Genomic DNA, 20,139 nt, shown 5'->3' on the forward strand with positions numbered 1-20,139 from the left:
TAGGTTGATGCATCTTTTTTTTTTTTTTTTTGAGGGATAGTGATAGGCACATCTAGAAATGCTGCAGTTGAAGGGGATTCTTGGCGTAATTGGTAAAGTTGTTTCCATGTGACCAGGAGGTCACTGGTTCAAGCTGTGGAAACAGCCTCTTGCAGAAATGTAGGGCAAGGCTGCGTACAATAGACCCTTGTGGTCCGGCCCTTCCCTGGACCCTGCGCATAGTACGAGCTTAGTGCCTCGGGCTGTCCCTTATATCTCTTCAAATTTACTAGTTCTGAATTATGTTCTCTTCATTTCTAGCCCACTTCAATGTTCCCTAGTGTGAGATTTGGCCTGGAGATGGCTGTCCTCAATGCTATTGCAGCTAGAGAAGGTTCAAGCTTGTTGAATGTACTCTGCGGACAAACAGAAGAAGCAACTGGGAGTTCTTTAGATGTCAAAGTTTGTGCACTGCTTGAGTCTAATGGTGGTCCCAATGAAATGGCTCTTGTTGCAACCACACTTGTCAAAGAAGGATTTACTGTTATAAAGCTGAAGGTGGGAATATCATTTACAAAATGTGGAACTTGGTCGTAATTTTGTTACTTTCAGTGGAAGCTTTTATGATCCCAATTTGTTAAAAAAGTTTAACAACTAAATTTTTGTCCTACACAGGTAGCACGTCAAGCAGATCCCACCGTGGACATTGCAATTATAAAGGAGGTAAGAAAGAAAGTTGGTTGGGAGGTTGAGCTGCGTGCTGATGCAAATCGACGTTGGAACTATGATGAAGCTGTTAAATTTGGCCTTTCTGTAAAAGATAGTGGCCTGCAGTATATTGAGGTAATGCACCAAATCACTTGGTAGAAATTTGTAAGCTGGTCATAATTTCCCCAGCAGTTAGGGGATGAAATGCCTATTTTCTAAGTAGGGGCAGAACCACCGAGAACACTTCCATGATGGAGGGAGTAAAATTTTGTAGAATTTGACAAAAGAAGAAAAAGATTCTTTATATTTCAGTATATTCTTATGTCCACCTATTGTAGGAAAGAAAATAATAAGAGACTATTTACTTAAACCTAATTAGGATACAATCTTCTTACAATCAAACTAGTAATTAACTGGGACCAAACTTCCCCTCGAATTGGTGCATAGATGTTGCACATGCCCAACTGCAAACCAGTGTATGAAAAATTTGTTTGTTGAGACCTTTGGTAAACACATCAGCTAACTGTTTTCTGATGACACATGAAACTAACTCAAGATGCCACTTGTAACCTTTTCTTTAATGAAGCGTAGATCAATTTCAATATGTTTTGTTCGATCATGCTGTACAGGATTACGAGCTATACTAATGGCAACCATGTTGTGACAGAACAAGAAAAACGTCCCTATTCCAGAGAGTCTTCAATTCCTCTAGAAAATTTTGTAGCTAAAGTTCACAAATACCTTGGCCATAACTCATATTCTGCTTTTGCACTTGATCTAGCAACTACACTTAGCTTCTTGTTTCTCCAAGTAGCTGAATTTACTCCTTCACGTGTACAATACCCAGATGTAGATCTTCTGTCATCTAGAGATCCAGCCCGATCCCGTCTGTAAAGGCCTTTATTTGGAGGTTATAATCTTTGGAGAAAAACGAACATTTTTCCTTGGAGCAGACTTCAAACATTGCAAAATGTGAAAGATGCCTTACATATGAGGATCTCGGGGACCTGCATTAATTGAATCACCAAGCTGGCTAAATAGGCTATGACTGGTCTGGCATGGTAGAGAAAAATGGGTCTTCCAACCAATTTGTGATATCTCTTAATCAACCGACTTCCAACCCTTGTTTGTAAATTGTGATTGCTATCTATGAGCAATTTTGTTGGTTTGTAGCCTGTCATACCAACTTCTTTCAAGAGATGTGTCTGGTGTTGTTTCTGGCAACGGCTAGGGCCTGTGGTGGTATGCATTTTCTTACAACTTTGCCAGGAGCAGAGTTTAGTTACGAATAGCTTCAAGAAGGGATAAAACTCAACCTTCTTCTGGAAAAAAGATAACCTTATTGCTGTGAGGGAGAAATACTCAGACTAACCTTAAAAGGCATCAATGACTCTGATACCATGTAGAATTTAAGTGAGAAGTTCTTTTTATTTCAGTATATCCTTGCATCTCATGAGTATGGGTATTTATACAAAGAGTTCTACGACTTTTCTAGGAAAGAAAATAATAAGAGAATATTTAGTTACACCTAATTGGGAAACAAAGTTCCTACAATCAAGCTAGTAATTAAGATTCATCTCGTACAATTAAGCTTGTCAACAGATTTAGACGCATTTTATCATCTGTTTCTTCAGAAGCCATTGACCTTTCCTCTTTCCTTTTTTGCTTCCTTTGATGTTGTAGATTCAACTAATATTTGTGCTGAAGCTCAACATATCTTGGTCTTTACATCAGAATATGCAGCTTTGCTTGCATATCAGAATATTTATTCGATGACCTTTATGTTTCTACACCACACAAATAGAGCAATACAGTGATAAAATGAGTTACTAGGTTACATTACTGAAGTGGTATGAAAGAGATTTTGGTCTTGAATTGAATATAAGTTAAGATAGTTGCAAAAGGCAATAATAAGACATGATTGTGAAGATATCCATTAACGAAATAACATCCTGAGGCATTAAATTACCGTAACTATGAGGCAGCATTATAATCTTTAAGTTGCAAAGGTTCAATCTACTGGATACCTAATTTCAGGGATTGGTGGTTTAGAAAAGGGTAAATTGCTTGTGTCCTGTCACTCGGCCATTGTTTTAATGTTCAGACAATTCGACATCATAATTTGGCTAAATGTTAGGCATTCATTTCTCGACATTATTTCTCTGTTCCATTATTAGATGCTTCAATTAAATGTTGGTTATTTCAGGAGCCTGTTAATGATGAAGATGATATAATCAAGTTCTGCGAGGAGACTGGCTTACCAGTAGCTCTGGATGAAACTATCAACAGTATAAGAAAAAATCACCTTATTGTGCTTGCAAAGTACACTCACCCAATGATAGTTGCTTTCGTAAGTCTGCAGGGTATTATGGTCTATCATTACTTAGAATGTGGCATGTTTTTAATTGTTGCACACAGATATTATATATGGAAATTGTTCCCTATCAGATACTTATTTAAAAAAGGAATTCTTTCCTATTAGATTTGTATATATGAGTTGATCTGCATAAAAAATTCGATCTTATTGGTCCAAAGTAATTTCGTGAATGAATCATCCGGTCTCTTGTAACCCATTTACTTGCAAAGGACAGGGAGCAAGATCACCCCCCCTCTATCTTAACAAAAAAATAAAAACAAAAATAATGACTACAGCTGCAGTCATTAGAGACTCTTTTCATCCTATTCATATGAAGTGAATCCTCTACTTTATCTTATGTACCTATGCTTGCATCACTTTCTATGTTTGGAAGGATGTCACCGTATGTAAACTGAAAATAAGAGACTGAACTTCATGATTGCTGCATCTAATGAAGTTTCAAAGGCAAAGTCAATTATTATCAAAATTGGGATCGTGATCAAAGTAGGCTTACAGTTGCAGTAACTAGGTAGCTGGATTTGACTTTGTTACTACAAATAAAAGCAGTTTCCAAATCATGTCAGGTTATCAAACCAAGCGTTGTTGGAGGTTTTGAAAATGCAGCATTGCTTGCGCGATGGGCTCACCAGCAGGGAAAGATGGCTGTTATCAGTGCCACATTTGAAAGTTCCTTGGGTTTGTCAGCTTTAATTCTGTTCTCACGGTATGTTGACCTGCTGAAGTTAGATACAGGTAGAATTCTTAACAAGGAAGAAAACTCTTGCGTAGCCCACGGTCTTGGAACTTATCAATGGCTTAGGGAAGATGTTAGCAGAAGGCCTTTAATGTTTGGCTATAATCCTTCCAATGGTGTTGTAGAGGCATCTGTTACTGACGCTGGACAAATCCTGCAGCGCTTTCAATTCAACCAAGATGCAGTTGGTGGTGATTTTACTTTCAGAGAAGTTCATGCATATGAATTTGTGGCTGATCTTGAAGGCACCTCCATCTGTCTTAACGTGCAAGAAATTGGAAAGAACGATGATGTACGTAGTCAAATTTTAATGTATTCTGGGAATGGTAATAGCTAGTTGAAGAAGTTTCCTGCAATATATTGTTGCTGAATTTGTCTGGGCAAAAAAATAAGGAAAAATCATGACAAAGGAAACCAGATGTCATCTTATTTTTCCTGCTTGGTTGCTTTCATGATAAGTCTATTTCTATCAATTATGGTTGTAAAATATTGTTATTTAACATGGTGACAAATTTTTATATTTCTCATTAACCTTGAACTACCCAATGATATACTTTTATGCACAATCTGAGGTATGCAGAGTAGTGTAGTAGTGTTTCTTCATGGATTCCTTGGAACTGGAGAAGATTGGATCTCTATTATGGAGGCTATATCAGGCTCAGCTAGATGCATTGCAGTGGACCTACCTGGACATGGTAGATCAAATTTGCTAGGCCAGGATTATGGTTTAGAGGAACCAGGGTTGTCAATTATGGCCTTTGCAAAAATATTACAGCAGTTGTTTGACAGCCTACAATGTCGAAAAGTTGTTCTTGTTGGTTATTCTATGGGAGCAAGGATTTCACTCTACATGGCTCTAAGATACAATGACAAGGTATACTAAATGAATATTTTCTATGGTATTTTGCAGAAAATTTCTCCGTTGATATGATTGTTCAATATCTTTGATGGAAGGTTTCTGGAGCTGTTATAATATCTGGAAGTCCTGGATTGATAGATGAAGCAGCAAGAAAAGTACGTAGGGCCAAGGATGATTTTGCTGCCTGCTCTCTTGCTTCTTCTGGCTTAGAGCCCTTTTTAGATGCTTGGTATTCTGGAGATCTCTGGAATAGGTATTGATGAGATCCTCTCTATAGGATTTTGCCATCTACTCTTGCTTTGTGCTACATGAGATATTTGTGCCATACCAATTGCTAACATGTTAAGTATGTTTACATCGTGCAGTTTAAGAACTCATCCACATTTCAATAAAATACTTGCAAGCCGATTGCAGCATTGTGATCTGAAAAATCTTGCGAGAGTATTATCAGATCTGAGTGTTGGGAGACAGCCGTAAGTTGATGAAACATCTTTTGCCTTTTCCAATTTGTGGTGTAAATTCTCTTTTTTTTTCCCCTTCCTAACTTTCATGCAAATTCAGACATAAATTATTTGAGTTTTTTAAAGAAAGAAAAAAGGGAATGATAAAGGGAAAAAGAAAAGAAAATAAGAAAGAGAAGAATGAAAAATAGATATCTTATATTTGCTGGAAAGTGATACAGGTAATTGAGAGATCAAGTCCATATCAGCAAAGTTAGTTATGAATGTTAGGCTCACAGTTAGTCACTGTTAGTCGGTTATAGTTAGCTAGACGAGCAACTGAAATTGTGAACGTGCAATTGATATAAATCCTGTATATGTTCATTTTGGGAATCAATAAGAAAGTATTACCCGTGTCTCTGTCCTATCTTCTTATTTTTCCCTCTCTTTTTCATCCCCATTTTTAAGCTTCATTCTCAAGCTCCCTCCGAAGGGCTCCTGGCCTAGCTTTAGATTTTCTCGGATTTCTTGATCCCTGGAAATCTGTTAACATTGGTATCAGAGGCAAGTGAATCCTTGGCGTTGTTGGAAAAAGGAATTAAGACAGTCGGTGAAACATCCATGGAGAATTCCCCAGTAGAAATGGGGGAATTGCAACAATTGATGCAGAAGGTGATTGCTGAAATGAGAACTTTAGCATGAGAGGTTTCTAATCCGAAAAGGTTGGATCAAACGGTAATTGACTTGCGTGATCAGATCTCAGCTGCGCATGGTCCTTGAAGGGATAAAACTCCAGTTGAGCAGTAAGATGAACCCTCGGCAGGAGGGGGGTTCTGGGGAAAGACTACAGAGGGGTAGAAGCAGAAGTCCTGCAAGTTTTACTAACCACCACAATTCTGTTTTTTCCAGATGGTCTAGGATGGAGCTCTTGAGGTTTACCTCTGAGGATTTAAAATCTTTGTTATTCAAGATTGACCAGTTCTTTTTGATGGAAAATGTACGAAATGAAGAGAAAATTGGAGTAGCTGCATTGCAATCAGTGGGGGGAGGCCATTCAATGGCACTTATCCTTCATGAGATATCGGCAATACTTTCATCCAGCCACATGGAATGAATATGTGATAGCCCTAGACCCTAGTAGAGAGGTTTGGGAATGACTTTCATGATCCCATGGAAGAGATTTAAGAAGATGAAACAGCTAGGAAGTGTGAAGGGGGAGTACCAGGCATTCTTTGAAAGAAACTTGACTAGTGTGAATCTCTCTTAAGAAAATGCATAAGCTATTTCATTGGTGGGTTAAGACTAGAGTTGAATATTGCACTAAAGATTTTCAATCACAACTCTATCACTGGTGTTTAAAGCTGCTAGGATGCAGGAGGCTTATCTCCATGCCATTAGACAGACTCCTACTATTCCATTAAGAAGATTCATGGAGCAGAAGGGTCAAAACAAAACCAATTCTACCAACTGCCACCAATGGGAAATCTTCAATTCAAAAGAGGTTCAGTAGAAGGAGGTTGAATCCAAAAGAAATGAATGAGGAGAGCAAAAAGCTTGTGCTTGGGCATAACTGCAAAAGGCATAGGCAACTGTATATATTGGAAATTGAGGAGCAGCAGATGGGAGAACAGTAGTTACAACTGGAAGAGCCACCAGAAGAGATGGCAAGTCAGGATCTTTAAGGTTAGTAAGCAAATGAACAAACGAAGATTTCATTTCATGCTCTCAATGGGTCTTTGGGTTACAGGACACTGAAGGTGATTGGTTATCTTGCAAAGAAACCATTACATATTCTAGTGGGCACTGGAAGCTCCTACAATTTCATTTGATCCCATTGTGGTAGAACAATTGGGGTGTTCTATTACTCAGACTAGACCTCAAGCAGTAGCTGTAGCTAATGGCATTATGTGCGTGGACAAGATGTGCAAAATTTCTTGGTTTCTAGAAGGAACAGAATTCTCTGCTGACTTATTATTACCTCTAGGATATGGTCTTAGGGGTGCAGTGGCTTCTCACTTTGGGAGACGTAAAAATTAACTTTAGGGAGTTGACAATGGAATTTGTATACATGGGGAAGAGACGTGTTGAGAGGAGCTAGCACACAAATACTGAGCTCCGGCCGGAGGTAGCAATTTGGCAAGAATTTCAGGTAACCATTCAGAACTCTGCATGATTCAGTTAATCCCCATTCCCCTCCATGTGTAATAAGGTACAGCTGTATGCTTTGGAAGCTAAGGGGAAACTGAGCACAACCCTAGTTTAGCTGGTCTATTGTTGAAGTTCAAAACCTTGTTTGAGGAGCCTACATAACAGCTACCATCTAGGGGTGTTTGATCATAGAGTGGTACTGCACAGGACACTGAGCCAATCAAGCCAATCAACAAGACCCTATAGATATCCCTCTGTTAAGAAGGATATCATTGAGTCATTGGTGAAGCAAATGTTAGAATAAGGCATTATTCAACCAAGTAGCAATCTCTTTGCTGCTCCTGTAGTCTTGGTAGGGAAGAAAGATGGGACTTGGAAACTATGTGTTGACTATAGGGATTTGAATAAAGCCACCGTGAAGAACAAATTTTCCATCTCCATTGTAGAAGATTTGTTGGACAAATTAAGAGGATCTAAGATTTTTTCCAAAATAGATCTTAGGTCTGGATACCATCTGTGTGAGAAATAATAGAGGAAAAATATTATTGAATTGTGTGTTTACATAATTACATCAAGACCCTATTTATTGACACTATAGTACAATCCTTTTCCAAGTAGAATTTTATATACTATTCCTATTTCTGTTCATATTCTAACACTCCCCCTCAAGTTAGTGCATACAAATCATAAGTAACTAACTTGTTACAAATGTAATTAATACGAGGACCGGTGAGAGACTTGATGAAGATATCTGCGAGTTGATCACTTGACTTCACAAATTTTGTAACAATATCTCCTGAGAGTATTTTTCCTCTGACAAAGTGGCAATTAATCTTTATGTGTTTAGTCCTCTCATGAAACACTGGATTTGATGCGATATGAAGGGTTGCTTGATTATCACACACGAGTTTCATCTTATCGATTTCTCCAAATTTTAGCTCTGTCAGCAACTGTTTGATCCAAATTAGCTCAGAAGTTGCTACAATCATTGCTCGATATTTTGCTTCCACACTAGACCGAGCAACCATACTATGTTTCGTACGTTTCCAAGACACCAAATTACCTCCTACTAAAACATAATATCCAGAGGTAGAACGTCTATCAGAGGGTGATACTGCCCAATTAGCATCTGTGTATCCAATGATATGTTCGTGACCTCAATCCTCTAAAAGTAGTCCTTTACCTGGAGCTACCTTTATATATCGCAGAATACGAACAACTGTACCCCAATGACTATCAAGGGGAAGTCATAAACTGACTTACAACACTCATAGAAAATGATATGTCAGGTCTAATCACGGTGAGATAATTCAATTTTCTAACCAACTGTTTATACCTTTCAGGATCACTGAGTGGCTCCCCCTATCCTGGCAGAAGTTTAACATTTAGATCCATAGGAGTGTCAATGGGTCTACATCCCATCATTCCTCTCTCCTTAAGAATGTCTAAGGCATACTTGCGTTAAGAAATAACAATACCTGATCTGGACTGAGCAACCTCAATACCTAGAAAATGTTTTAGTCTGCCGAGGTCTTTAGTTTGGAAATGCTAAAAGAGATGTTACTTCAATTTAGTGATACGATCTTCATCGTTGCTAGTGATAACGATATCATCAACATTAACCACCAAATAAATATACAGATTTGGTTGAGAATGTCGATAAAACACTGAGTGATTAGCTCCACTACGATTCATGCCAAACTGCTGTATTATTGTGCTAAACTTTTCAAACCAAGCTCGAGGGGACTGTTTCAGATCATAGAGTGACCTGCGCAATCGACATACAAGACTACTTGACTCCCCCAAGCAACAAAACCAGGCGGTTGCTCTATATAGACTTCTTCCTCTAGATCACCATGCAGAAAAGCATTCTTAATATCCAACTGATAAAGAGGCCAATGACAAACGACCACAATGGGTAGGAAAAGATGGACAATTGCTATTTTAGCCACGGGAGAGAAAGTGTCACTATAATCAAGCCCAAATATTTGCGTGCATCCTTTGGCAACAAGACGAGCCTTAAGCCGATCAACTTTATCGTCTGGACCAACTTTGACTGCATAAACCCAACGACAACCAACAATAGATTTACCTGCAGGGAAACAAACTCCCAAGTACCACTCACGTGTAAAGAAAACATCTCATCTATCACAACCTGTTTCCATCCTGAATGAGAAATAGAGGAAAGATGATACAAAAACATAATGGGGTGGTGATAAACGATGATAACTCAAGAACATATAATGTGGGTTAGCATTACGAGTGGAACGCATACCTTTTTGTAGTGCAACTGATTGGCTAGGAGAAGGCAAGTCCGCAGTAGGAGCAGCGTCCGACGCATGACATGAATCTCTTGGGACTGATGGTGGACGTGGACGACGATGATAAGTTAGAAGTGGCACTACAACTGGAGATGTAGAAGTAACCATTGATACTTCAAAGGTTGGTTCAGGTAAGTCTGGAGATACGGGTAAAATCTCAGAGATATCAGGATGATCAGAAGATGTATAGTAAGGTCGAGATTCAAAAAAGGTGACATCGGTAGACATAAAGTAAGGATGAAAATTCGGTGAACTAATAACGATACCCTTTTTGAACTCGAGAGTAACCAAGGAAGACACACTTGAGAGCACGATGGGCTAATTTATCTTTTTCAGGGGCTAAGTTATGAACAAAGCATGTGCTCCCAAAGACACGAGGGGGGATAGGGTATAAATGTGACTGTGGAAACAATATAGAATGGGGAACCTGATTCTGAATGGAAGATGATGTCTTTTTATTAATTAGATATTAAGATGCGAGGACTGCATCACCCCAAAAATGCAGCGAAAAGGATTTAATGAGAAGAGTGCGAGCAGTCTTAAGAAGATGTCTATTTTTTCTTTCTGCTATACCGTTCTGCTGAGAGGTGTACACTTGTCTGGTGAATTATTCCTTGATTCCTTGATGACTAATAAACTCCTGAAATTGAGAAGATAAGTATTCTAAGGTATATCACTACGAAAAGTATGAATATAAACACCAAATTAAGTTTGTATTTCAGGACAAAAACTTTTGAATATAGATATTTTTCATTAAGAAAACCTAAGTACATCTTGAAAAATCATAAATGGAACTAACAAAATAACGAAAACCTAAGGGTGAACTGACTCTAATAGGACCCCAAACATCAGAATGAACTAATGAGAAAATAGACTTTGAACAACTCTCAATACTACATGAAAAAGTAGCACGGGTGTGTTTCCCAAGTTGACATGACTCACAATCTAATGTGGATAAACTAGACAAACTAGGCACCATCTTTTGTAGCTTGGATAGACTTGGATGTCCTAAACGTTTGTGAATTAGGTCTGGAGGGTCTGTAATGGAGCATGTTGTGAAGGAATTTGAAGAGGTAAGATAGTAAGTGCTCTGTGATTCATGCCCCGTGCTAATCGTCTGTCCCGTACCGCGGTCCTACATTAGAAAAGAATTATCAAAAAAAGTTATGCTACAATGAAGGGCACGTTTCAAATGACTAACAAATGCACGATTAAAAGGACAACCAGGGACATAAAGAACAAAGTCTAGAGTGACAGAAGATAGGGATTTGGCTTGTCCAACTCCGTTTGGTTTTGTTCGGATCCCATTGGCTAAAGTAATAGCAGGAAAAGATTGTGATTAAACAATATCAGACAGATGTGATTTGTTACTAGAAATATGATTAGAAGCACCTGAGTCCAAAAGTACTAGACTATGAAACACAAGCAAAAGGATTACGAACAACAGAAGTATCAAGCTAGGCAACTGAGGCTACTTGTGGAGATGTCTGCTTGTTCGATACTGAAGGAACTCATCATATTCTGTCTGGGCAATATGAGCATTATTGGATGGTCGATTAGGCGATGGAGATGTTTGCTTACTTGCTCAGTTTTGAAGGAACTCATTATATTCCTTACAACAATAGGATCATAACTGGGTGGTGGACCATGCAAAATATGACATATCCTGAGTGTGTCCCACTTTATGACAATAACTGCACTTTGATCGAGATTTTTCATAACGACCTCTTCCTTGTCGATTCTCCATAGGCTGATATATTTATTTTTCTATGGTTTGAGGTGCAAGAATAGAGGAGTCAACGATGGGTGATGAAATTATTTTGTGACTGGGAGGCGCGACAAGATGTAGCAGACGAGAGAATAGCTCATCAATTGTAGGAACCGTAGGACTAGCTAAAATCTGATCACGTACTGAATCATGGTCAGTAGAAAGTCCAGTAAGTGTAAGAACTAAAAACAATATCTGTCTGTGCTCTTGTTGTTTTTCCACATCTACAGTAACGGGCATCAATGCATCAAATTCTTCCATGACTGCTTGTACTTGTCCCAAGGAAGTAGACATATCGGATTCCTATTTCTTCAAGTTGGTCATTCAAGATATCACATCATAAAAACGAGATGTGTCATTAGTGTATAAAGCACAAGCCTTTTTCCAAACTAGATAACATGTCTGGAATGGACGAAACAAGGGCATCAACTTGGAATCAATAGATCGCCATAAGAGACTATAATTAAGCGTCAACTTTCTCCCATTGTTCTTTGGCTTTCGCATCTTCCGCACTAGATTTTGCCTTTTCATCTACCACTCTAGCCTTGTTCTTTAAGTGATCGTAGACGCCTTGACCTTTGCACCACAACTCAACCGAGGAAGCCTAGGCTAAATAATTTAAACTTCCCATGAATGGTCCGGAAGTAATCATAGGACTTGAACTTCCAATTCCAATATTTTTGGAGCCAAAAATATCATATTCAAAAGATATCTTGGGAATTTTAACTTGAAAATACCAAGAAACAAAATCTGAATCTCTGAAAATTTGTCGAGAAAATATAAAGTCGCCGAAATTAGGGTTTCGGTGATCGAAATCTGGAAAAACTTGACGGAATTGCAAAAAAAGTAACTGGTCGGAGTCAGATTATCTGGGCGACCCAACAATAAAGGAACAACTGAAAAAAGTGGACCAGAGAAGTCTCACACGCCGATGCGTGGTACAGATCTCATCGGAATTACAAATTTTCGGCAAGCGCGTGGCGGCGCGTGGACTGTATTTTTTCGGCGACTTTGGTTGGGTTTTTTTGGCACTTGAACTTTCCTATCCTCTTGGGGGTGGTGTATTTGGCACACAACCCAGAAAACAGATAATGACACAAATCAGTCACCGAAAATTGACTCACGGTGACTTAGTGTTTTTTTTTTGAAATTTCTACCATTTGAGAAATAATAGAGGAAAAAGTATTATCGAATTGTGTGTTTACCTAATTACATCAAGATCCTATTTATAGACACTAGTATAATTCTTTTCCAAGTAGGATTTTTATATATTAGTCCTATTTCTATTCATATTCTAGCACCATCAATTGAGGATGGCCATTGAGGATATTCCCAAAACTGCTTTTAGGGCCCATTTTGGCCACTTTGAATAATATGTCATGCCATTTGGTTTATCTAATGCCCCTGCCACATTCCAAAGGTTGATTAATCAGTGTTTCGTGCATTTTTGAGGAAGTTTGTGCTGGCTTTTACTTTGATAATATTCTAATCTATAGTAGCTGCTAGAAAGATCATCTACACCATTTGAAGGTTGTGTTTCAAGAGATGCTTAAACAACACCTATTTGCTAAGGGAAGTAAATGTTCTTTTTGTTTTTCAAGATTGAGTATCTGGGACATTTCAAGACTGAATAAGGGGTCTCAATTTATCTGCAGAAGATGGAAGCTGTGAGGGATTGGTGTCACGACCCAAAACTAAAGGTCAATTTATCTGCAGAAGATGGAAGCTGTGAGGGATTGGTGTCACGACCCAAAACTAAAGGTCATGACACTTATAGCGGCTAAGCCTTGACAAGTAAGCCAATCACCCAAACTGATATGAAATAAGAAAACACCAAAATTCCAAGGCTAGACTTCTAGAGTGAAGTCGAACCATACATACACGATAGTAGTGGAAATTTGAATATCAAAACAATACCATAACCATCCCAAAACCCGGTGCCACAGTGTAAGAACAATCATACAACTCGAAGTCTGAAAATACATTTGATAATCCAAAAGGAACCGCAATCTGTCTCTGAATACAAGACAAGACATAAACTAGATAGGATGAGGTCGGAGGTCGACTCTGGAAGCATAGAGTGGCCCTTACCTCGAATGTATCAAATTATCGCTCGAACTCAGCTGTCGCGCAGCGCACTCGAACCTGAATCTGAACCGAAAGGGCACAGTAGGGCTGAGTACGGTCCACTTATACTCAGTAGGTATCATAGGCCGACTGAGTAAAGTAGAAAAAAGGTATATAAAATACACACTATGAGCATGTCACCTGCAATCAGAAAATGTCCCAAACGGTAGCTCACACAGTCTCCACTAACAGTTATAAATACATCACATAAACCAGATTCAAAAACAAAAAGAATACAAAATAGATGTACATCAAATCAAACACGAAAGCACAACAGTGAAGATGCATAATGTATGAAATGCAATGAGGATGATGTGATATGTCCAAAGTTATCACATAACCTCTGTATACACCTATTGAGCATTGCTCCCAAGTAGGACCCATGAGGGGTTCACAACCCATGTAAATAATGTATGAAATGCAATGAGGATGATGTGATATGTCCAAGGTTATCACATTACCTCTGTATACACCTATTGAGCATTGCTCCCAGGTAGGACCCATGAGGGGTTCACAACCCATGTACATAATGTATGAAATGCAATGAGGATGATGTGATATGTCCAAGGTTATCACATTACCTCTATACACCTATTGAGCATTGCTCCCAGGTAGGACCCATGAGGGGTTCACAACCCATGTACAATCTTAATACTCAATCCAATCTCAATATCCATATCTCTTCTTCGACTCATGGGCTACGGTAGAAGGGGTTTTATGAAGGTGTCACATTTTCTATCAAAAATCAATATTTCCACAATGATACAATGTCTCATGAATGTATGTATGATATGAGGATGTAATGCTCACAACTAAACCAGAATGAGAATCTCAAATCCAACCAATATACATGCATGTGAGCTAAAAATCCACTCAATAGGTCTACTATCCATGATCCAATATAAGTCATGTACCATTAGAGTGAAATATGCAAGTAATATATCGTTGATACCACATAAACCCCAACTTAGGCATTTCTACTAGGAAGCAAACAACCAAATATATACACAAAGACAACAATATCAGATAAGACCTCATACGAGCCACACATAACAATTAGTCTTAAACCACCAATAACAACAACATAAGCCCCCACACGGGCACACAACAGTAATAAAACTATTTCCATGATTCATTTCCATACTCATAGCATGCTTTTATATTTGATATTAACTACCCAACCCATTCTGAAGAAAGTTAAGCCATAACCCACCTCGAACAATGAAATCCCAGTCCCAAGCCTCCAATCACGGAGCCTTCGCCTCGAATAACCTCAAAACCAACTAAAACATACAAATATAGAATCGGCGCGTTAAAAGAAAGCCAACGATACCCATATTGCCTAGTAGCTCTCTAGTTGGACGGCATGGTATGATGTGATCCTTTAGCTAGTCAATATGTGTATCTCAGTAACCTAGTATATCTTCCAACTGATACACTTAAATTCCAAAACATGTAGATGCATGTTCCTTCTAATTTTTTCCTTTTCCAAGTCCCCCGTTCTAATTGTCCTCTTCATGTATGACAGGCCATTATGGGAAGATCTGAAGAGGTGCAGAGTACCTCTTCAATTCATCGTTGGAGAGAAAGATGTTAAATTTAAGAACATTTCTCAAAAGATGTATGACACAATGTGCCAGAGCACAGAGACTATGATAATTCCAGAAATAGTTGAAATTCCATATTCTGGTCATGCTGCACATATAGAGAATCCTCTCCCTGTGATCAGTGCAATAAGTCAGTTTATCAGAGAGGTCGAATTAAAATCATAATAAATTTCATTTTCAAAATCAATCACTCTGTTGAGAGAACAAACATCAGTAGATGGAAGGAATAACTTCCGTAGTTGCTATGATTTCGGTTGGAGTTTGGTTCTTTCTCCTGTCATTTCTATCTATAATATATACTAGATATCATTGCCCATGCTAGCACGGGTGAACAATTAAGCATTTTCTATTAAATTTGCAGAATTGTTTTAAGAGTGCAATATTAATCTGTATCTTTAGTTTTAATTGTTTTTACTTTGCTAATTATATATGTGGTGTTTGATTTGAGACTCATTTTCTTGCTCCTTTTTATTAATGTAATTTTTTGGTACATAGATAGAAGTATGCTTTCAACTGTAAATAATTTCAACTCCTAAGGGGCGTTTGGCTTTGGCATGCGAGTAGCATGAGTAAGGATATTATATGAATCAAGATATTTGATGAGATTATTTTATCTCATTTTTTTATGTCGAGTAGTAATTCTATCATTTTAGTATGCATGAGGGATAAAACAATATCAAAATTATCTAATATCTAAGATCCAATCTAGAATAAAAGTTACTCTTAAATTTTATTTAGAAATTATCATTTTTGTCCAATGCATCAAAAGCCCCCCTGAAAATTATTTTATTTTAAATTATATTTTCTATAAAAAACTAAAAATTAATAGCTAATTAAACTAGAACTTTCACTTAAGCTCTGAAATCCAAAAGACATGAAGACAATTCAGAAAAAATGCATAGAAGAGGAGTATAAAATGATTGGGCGAGTAGGCCCTACATTTAGAGAAACAAAAGGACACATTTCAAGGAGCAAAATTTTCTGGGAGATGTAAGGTTCAAATTATAAAGCGGCGAGGATAAGACTTTTTAAGCAAGTTAATCTTGCAAGAGCATTAAAATCTCAAAATTATTCTTATATTTGAATTTATTGACATTTAACTGTTGATATCAATATATATTTAAGCTCACTCTTCTAATATAGTAAAAAAAAAAAAGGGAAACTTTCAAAAATAGCAGCATTTTGCTATAAAACCCACCTTCTCTAGCTACATTTTACATAATTATCATTTATAGCCGTTGTATTCGATTTATACCCGCTGTATTCAGTTTTACCGATACTATGTATTCATATAAAATATGAATACAGTTGCGCCAAAAATGGAAATAAATCTTTTAAACAAGAAAAAAAAATTCAATCACGCTTTTTCTGTTAAATGACTATCTCTTGTCTAATTAAACACGATTCTCTCAAAGATAATTCTACATTTTTATCAACAAATAGAGCTAAACACGATTCTCTCAAATGCAATTCTCCGTTTTTATGAACAAATAGAGCTAAATTCATACCTAAACAAAACGCAAAATTTCAAAAAAAATTGATTGATCCTTCTTCGGAACGTATACAGGTATGTCATAATGTATTTTCTTCTCTGTTTTTTCAATTTGAAACAAATACTGAAGAATTCAAAATCATCAAAATCCCCAAAATTTTGATTGATCCTTCTTCTTCAAAACAATGTATGTCGTAATGTAGATTTTTCATTGTTTTGTACTTTGAGTTTGAAACAAATATTGAGAAATTCAAAATTCCCAAAATTTTGATTGATCCTTCTTCTTCGGAACAAATATTGTATGTCGTAATGTAGTTTTTTCACTGTTTTGTACTTTAAGTTTGAAACAAATACTGAGAAATTCAAAATCATCAAAATTTTCAAAATTTTGATTCATCCTTCTTCAGAACAAGTATTGTATGTCGTAATGTTTTTTTCATTGTTCTGTACTTCGAGTTTGAAACAAATACTAAAGAATTCAAAATCATCAAAATCCTCAAAATTTTGGTTGATCGTCCTTTGAAGCAAATACAAAATGTTGTAATGTAGTTTTATTCACTGTTATACGAGCTTGAAATAAATACAGAATAATTTAAAATCATCAAAATATTGAAAATTTTGATTCATCCTTGGAATCAAATATGGCATGTCGTAATGTAGTTCTTAATCCGTTCCTTGACCTTGATACAAATACACTAGGTTAAATGATATGATTCAGTGAATTGTAGTTTTGTGTATAATTGTTTGTACTGCTTGTAGAGTTTTCAATTGATCGATACTTTAATTTCAATGACTGTATTAACTTTGTATGTTTGAATTATCGAATTAACTTTGTAATATACTACTGTATTCACTTTGTGCTACTGTATTTCTGATTTTTAACAGTTGCATCAACGTTAACAGAAACAAAATGACAAGCATAATGATCATGATTTGGCATTAGGGAAAGTGGACTGAAGACAATAAATACAATTGTTATGAGACTGAAGGAATAGTCTTAAATGAATATGCCTCTCACAGAGACTTGGTTGAGTTTATTGGTAGCCAGCTGATGATAGACTTGAGAGTGAAAATTGTGAAGATTAAATACAGTGTTGAGGGTGCCAATAAACCAATGGAGATACACAACGACATGGGAGTCAAGGTGTATGTTCAATTGAAGAAATTAAACAATGTGTTTGCCAAGTATCCTCTGTGTGTTAATTTTTCTGATAATGAAATCAGCAAGGATGTATCAGCAGAAAATCTTATTGGAAATGAACTTATGTTTGCAAATGATTGTGAACTTGATACAACGCTTCAATTAATCCACTTCAAATGATGATGACAAACTATGGCAAGCCAATAACATTGCAAAATTTTATTTTTGATACTAATAAAAAAATAGTTGTTGGCCAGAAATACAAAGACAAGGCTACACTTCAGGCTGTAATGCATAACTATTCGATTAATCACCGATTTACTACCAAAGTACCTAGGTCTAATGCTAGCAGGTATGTTTATTCTTTATACATTTGATTTCACTGAATGTTATTACTATCATAATGTATACAATTTTGTAATGGCTTGTGCATTCACTATATATGTAGTATGCAGCTATTGACTTAAATGTAAATCTAAAGAATGCAAGTGGTTTTTCAAGTCGTCAAGCATGAATGATTCTAAGCAGTTTGTAGTTCGGACTTTTGTAAGCGAACATACATATTCACTGAAGGATAAGATCTACAAAGACTCTTATGCTACTAGCAAATTGATAGCAGGGATTATTAAATCAAAATAGTCAATTTAAAGAGAAAATATACACCAACTGATATTAGAGATGATATAAAGAAAGACATTGGACTGGATGTGACATACATGGTGGCTTGGCGTGCTAAAGAGAAGGCAGTAGATTCTATAATGGGGAAACCGGCTCGATCTTACCAGAAGTTACCTGCATACTTATACATCATGGAAAAAACTTACCCTGGATCACATATACGAATGAATAAAACGCCTGAAAATTGATTTTTGTATCTGTTTATATCTCTTTATGCTTTTATCAAGGGATTTGAGCATTTTAGACCAATCATTGTAGTTTATGGAAGCCAGCTCAAATCAACATACATAGGGACATTTGTCTGTGCTAGTATTTTAGATGGTGCAGGTAAGTACACTACATTATTTAAATAAAAACTTAGAGATTATTTTGACATCTATCATGTATTTGTATTTATATTTTTGTACAGGTAACATATTACCATTAGCATATGGAGTGGTTGATTCAGAAAATGATGCTTCATGGACTTAGTTTTTTGAGCAATTTAAGGAAGCTTATGGTCAAAGACCAGAGATGTGCATTGTTTTTTTTTATATATAGAAATGAGAGTATCATAAAAGCTGTTTACAAAGTGTACCCTGATGTAACACATTATGCATGCATATGGAACTTATGGTAAAATGTACACAAAAGATACAGGAAGTCACATGACCAGTTAAGCAAGGTGTACTATACCATGGCTAAAGCATACAGACAATCTGATTTTAACAGCTTGATGGAAATAGTTCAAAATGTAGATGTGAGAGTTAAGGAATATTTGGAGTTGGCAGGATATGACAAGTGGTCAAGGGTGTATGCACCTGTTCACAGAGGATGGACAATAACATCAAATATTGAGTCTATTAATTCAGCACTGGTAATAGCAAGAGAGAAGCCAATTTATAATTTTTTTGAAGAAGTGAGAAAGATGTTTGGACGATGGAATTGCACTAATAGGCAAAATACTTCCTTCACATCCACAACACTTAGCATGAAATTTCAGGAGATTCTTACAATGAATGATACCCTATCAGCATGTATAACAGTATGTTAGGATACATATGTATTTAATATATAGTATTCTAGATTTAGATTTGTGTTGTCTTTATGTATTCATTGCAGGTTACACCGTCAACAGACTACTTATATGCAGTAAATGACAAAGGAAAATCCTTTATTGTTTGCCTTGAAAACAAAAAATGCAGTTGTAGACAGTTTCAATATGATGAAATACCATGCCCGGATGCTTTGGCTATTTTAAAAAAGAAGAAATTCAAAGCAGGTCCATATTGCTCAGATTATTACAAGCCAGAAATTGTGTTGAAAACATATGAGATTCTAGTGTATCCTTTTCCAGATGTGATTGACTGACAGATACCTGAAGAAGTTACAAAAGAAGTGGTACTACCACTTAAGTTTAAAAGTCCTCCTGGAAGACCAAAGAAAAAACGAAAAAAGTCATTCACTGAGCTGTATAAAAAGAAGAAAAAAATCTGTAGCACATGTGGATTTCGTGGTCATAACAGGCGTTTATGTGGTAATGCACCACATGAGGAGATACATTGAAGTTGGGATTAGCTAAAAGCTACTGTAATAAATAGCTAGTTAATTTTTTTTATACAATCAATTTGGAACACAGTTTAAAAACTGCTTTAGTTGTTGCTGTATTAAAAATCTGCTTTAGTTACTGCAATCTAAGTGTTTTTTACTATATTCTTGTTTGAACAAATTTAATGATCATAATGAATTTGCTGAATATAGCTATTTGTATTCATGAATGTA

The 20,139-nt window shown here is 36.7% G+C and overlaps 2 protein-coding genes across 10 annotated transcripts in view; both read left to right on the forward strand.

Annotated features, from left to right (window-relative positions):
* The window catches only part of LOC107870618 (protein PHYLLO, chloroplastic), a 53,122-nt gene extending 35,021 nt beyond the window's left edge, over positions 1–18,101 (forward strand). For 6 of the 9 annotated variants that reach the window (XM_016717204.2, XM_047413127.1, XM_047413130.1 and 3 more), the window contains 8 exons: positions 301–537; positions 655–822; positions 2,894–3,037; positions 3,628–4,089; positions 4,378–4,671; positions 4,752–4,909; positions 5,022–5,129; positions 14,989–15,520. In XM_016717204.2, the coding sequence (XP_016572690.2) occupies positions 301–537; positions 655–822; positions 2,894–3,037; positions 3,628–4,089; positions 4,378–4,671; positions 4,752–4,909; positions 5,022–5,129; positions 14,989–15,232 (1,815 nt within the window). In that variant the 3' untranslated portion in view covers positions 15,233–15,520. Of the gene's footprint in view, positions 1–300; positions 538–654; positions 823–2,893; positions 3,038–3,627; positions 4,090–4,377; positions 4,672–4,751; positions 4,910–5,021; positions 5,130–12,988; positions 13,115–14,988; positions 15,521–17,444 lie in introns of those variants that run through there. The other 3 variants (XM_016717206.2, XM_047413129.1, XM_016717207.2) reach the window with 3 other exon arrangements.
* Positions 18,102–19,054: 953 nt separating this feature from the next.
* On the forward strand, positions 19,055–19,728 carry LOC107871782. The gene is made up of 2 exons (XM_016718667.2): positions 19,055–19,234; positions 19,480–19,728. Exons 1-2 carry the CDS (start codon positions 19,055–19,057, stop codon positions 19,726–19,728), a joined length of 429 nt encoding a protein of 142 aa, XP_016574153.2.
* Positions 19,729–20,139: the final 411 nt, after the last annotated feature.

This window comes from Capsicum annuum, chromosome 5, assembly GCF_002878395.1.
Source record: "Capsicum annuum cultivar UCD-10X-F1 chromosome 5, UCD10Xv1.1, whole genome shotgun sequence".
In the NCBI taxonomy this organism is placed as follows: Eukaryota; Viridiplantae; Streptophyta; class Magnoliopsida; order Solanales; family Solanaceae; genus Capsicum; species Capsicum annuum.

Coding starts and splice junctions, on each gene's coding strand:
- LOC107871782 (XM_016718667.2), top strand. CDS start 19,055: ATGGCTAAAGCATACAGACAATCTGATTTTAACAGCTTGATGGAAATA. Junction 19,235..19,479: donor AGTCTATTAATTCAGCACTG/GTAATAGCAAGA, acceptor TATTCATTGCAG/GTTACACCGTCAACAGACTA.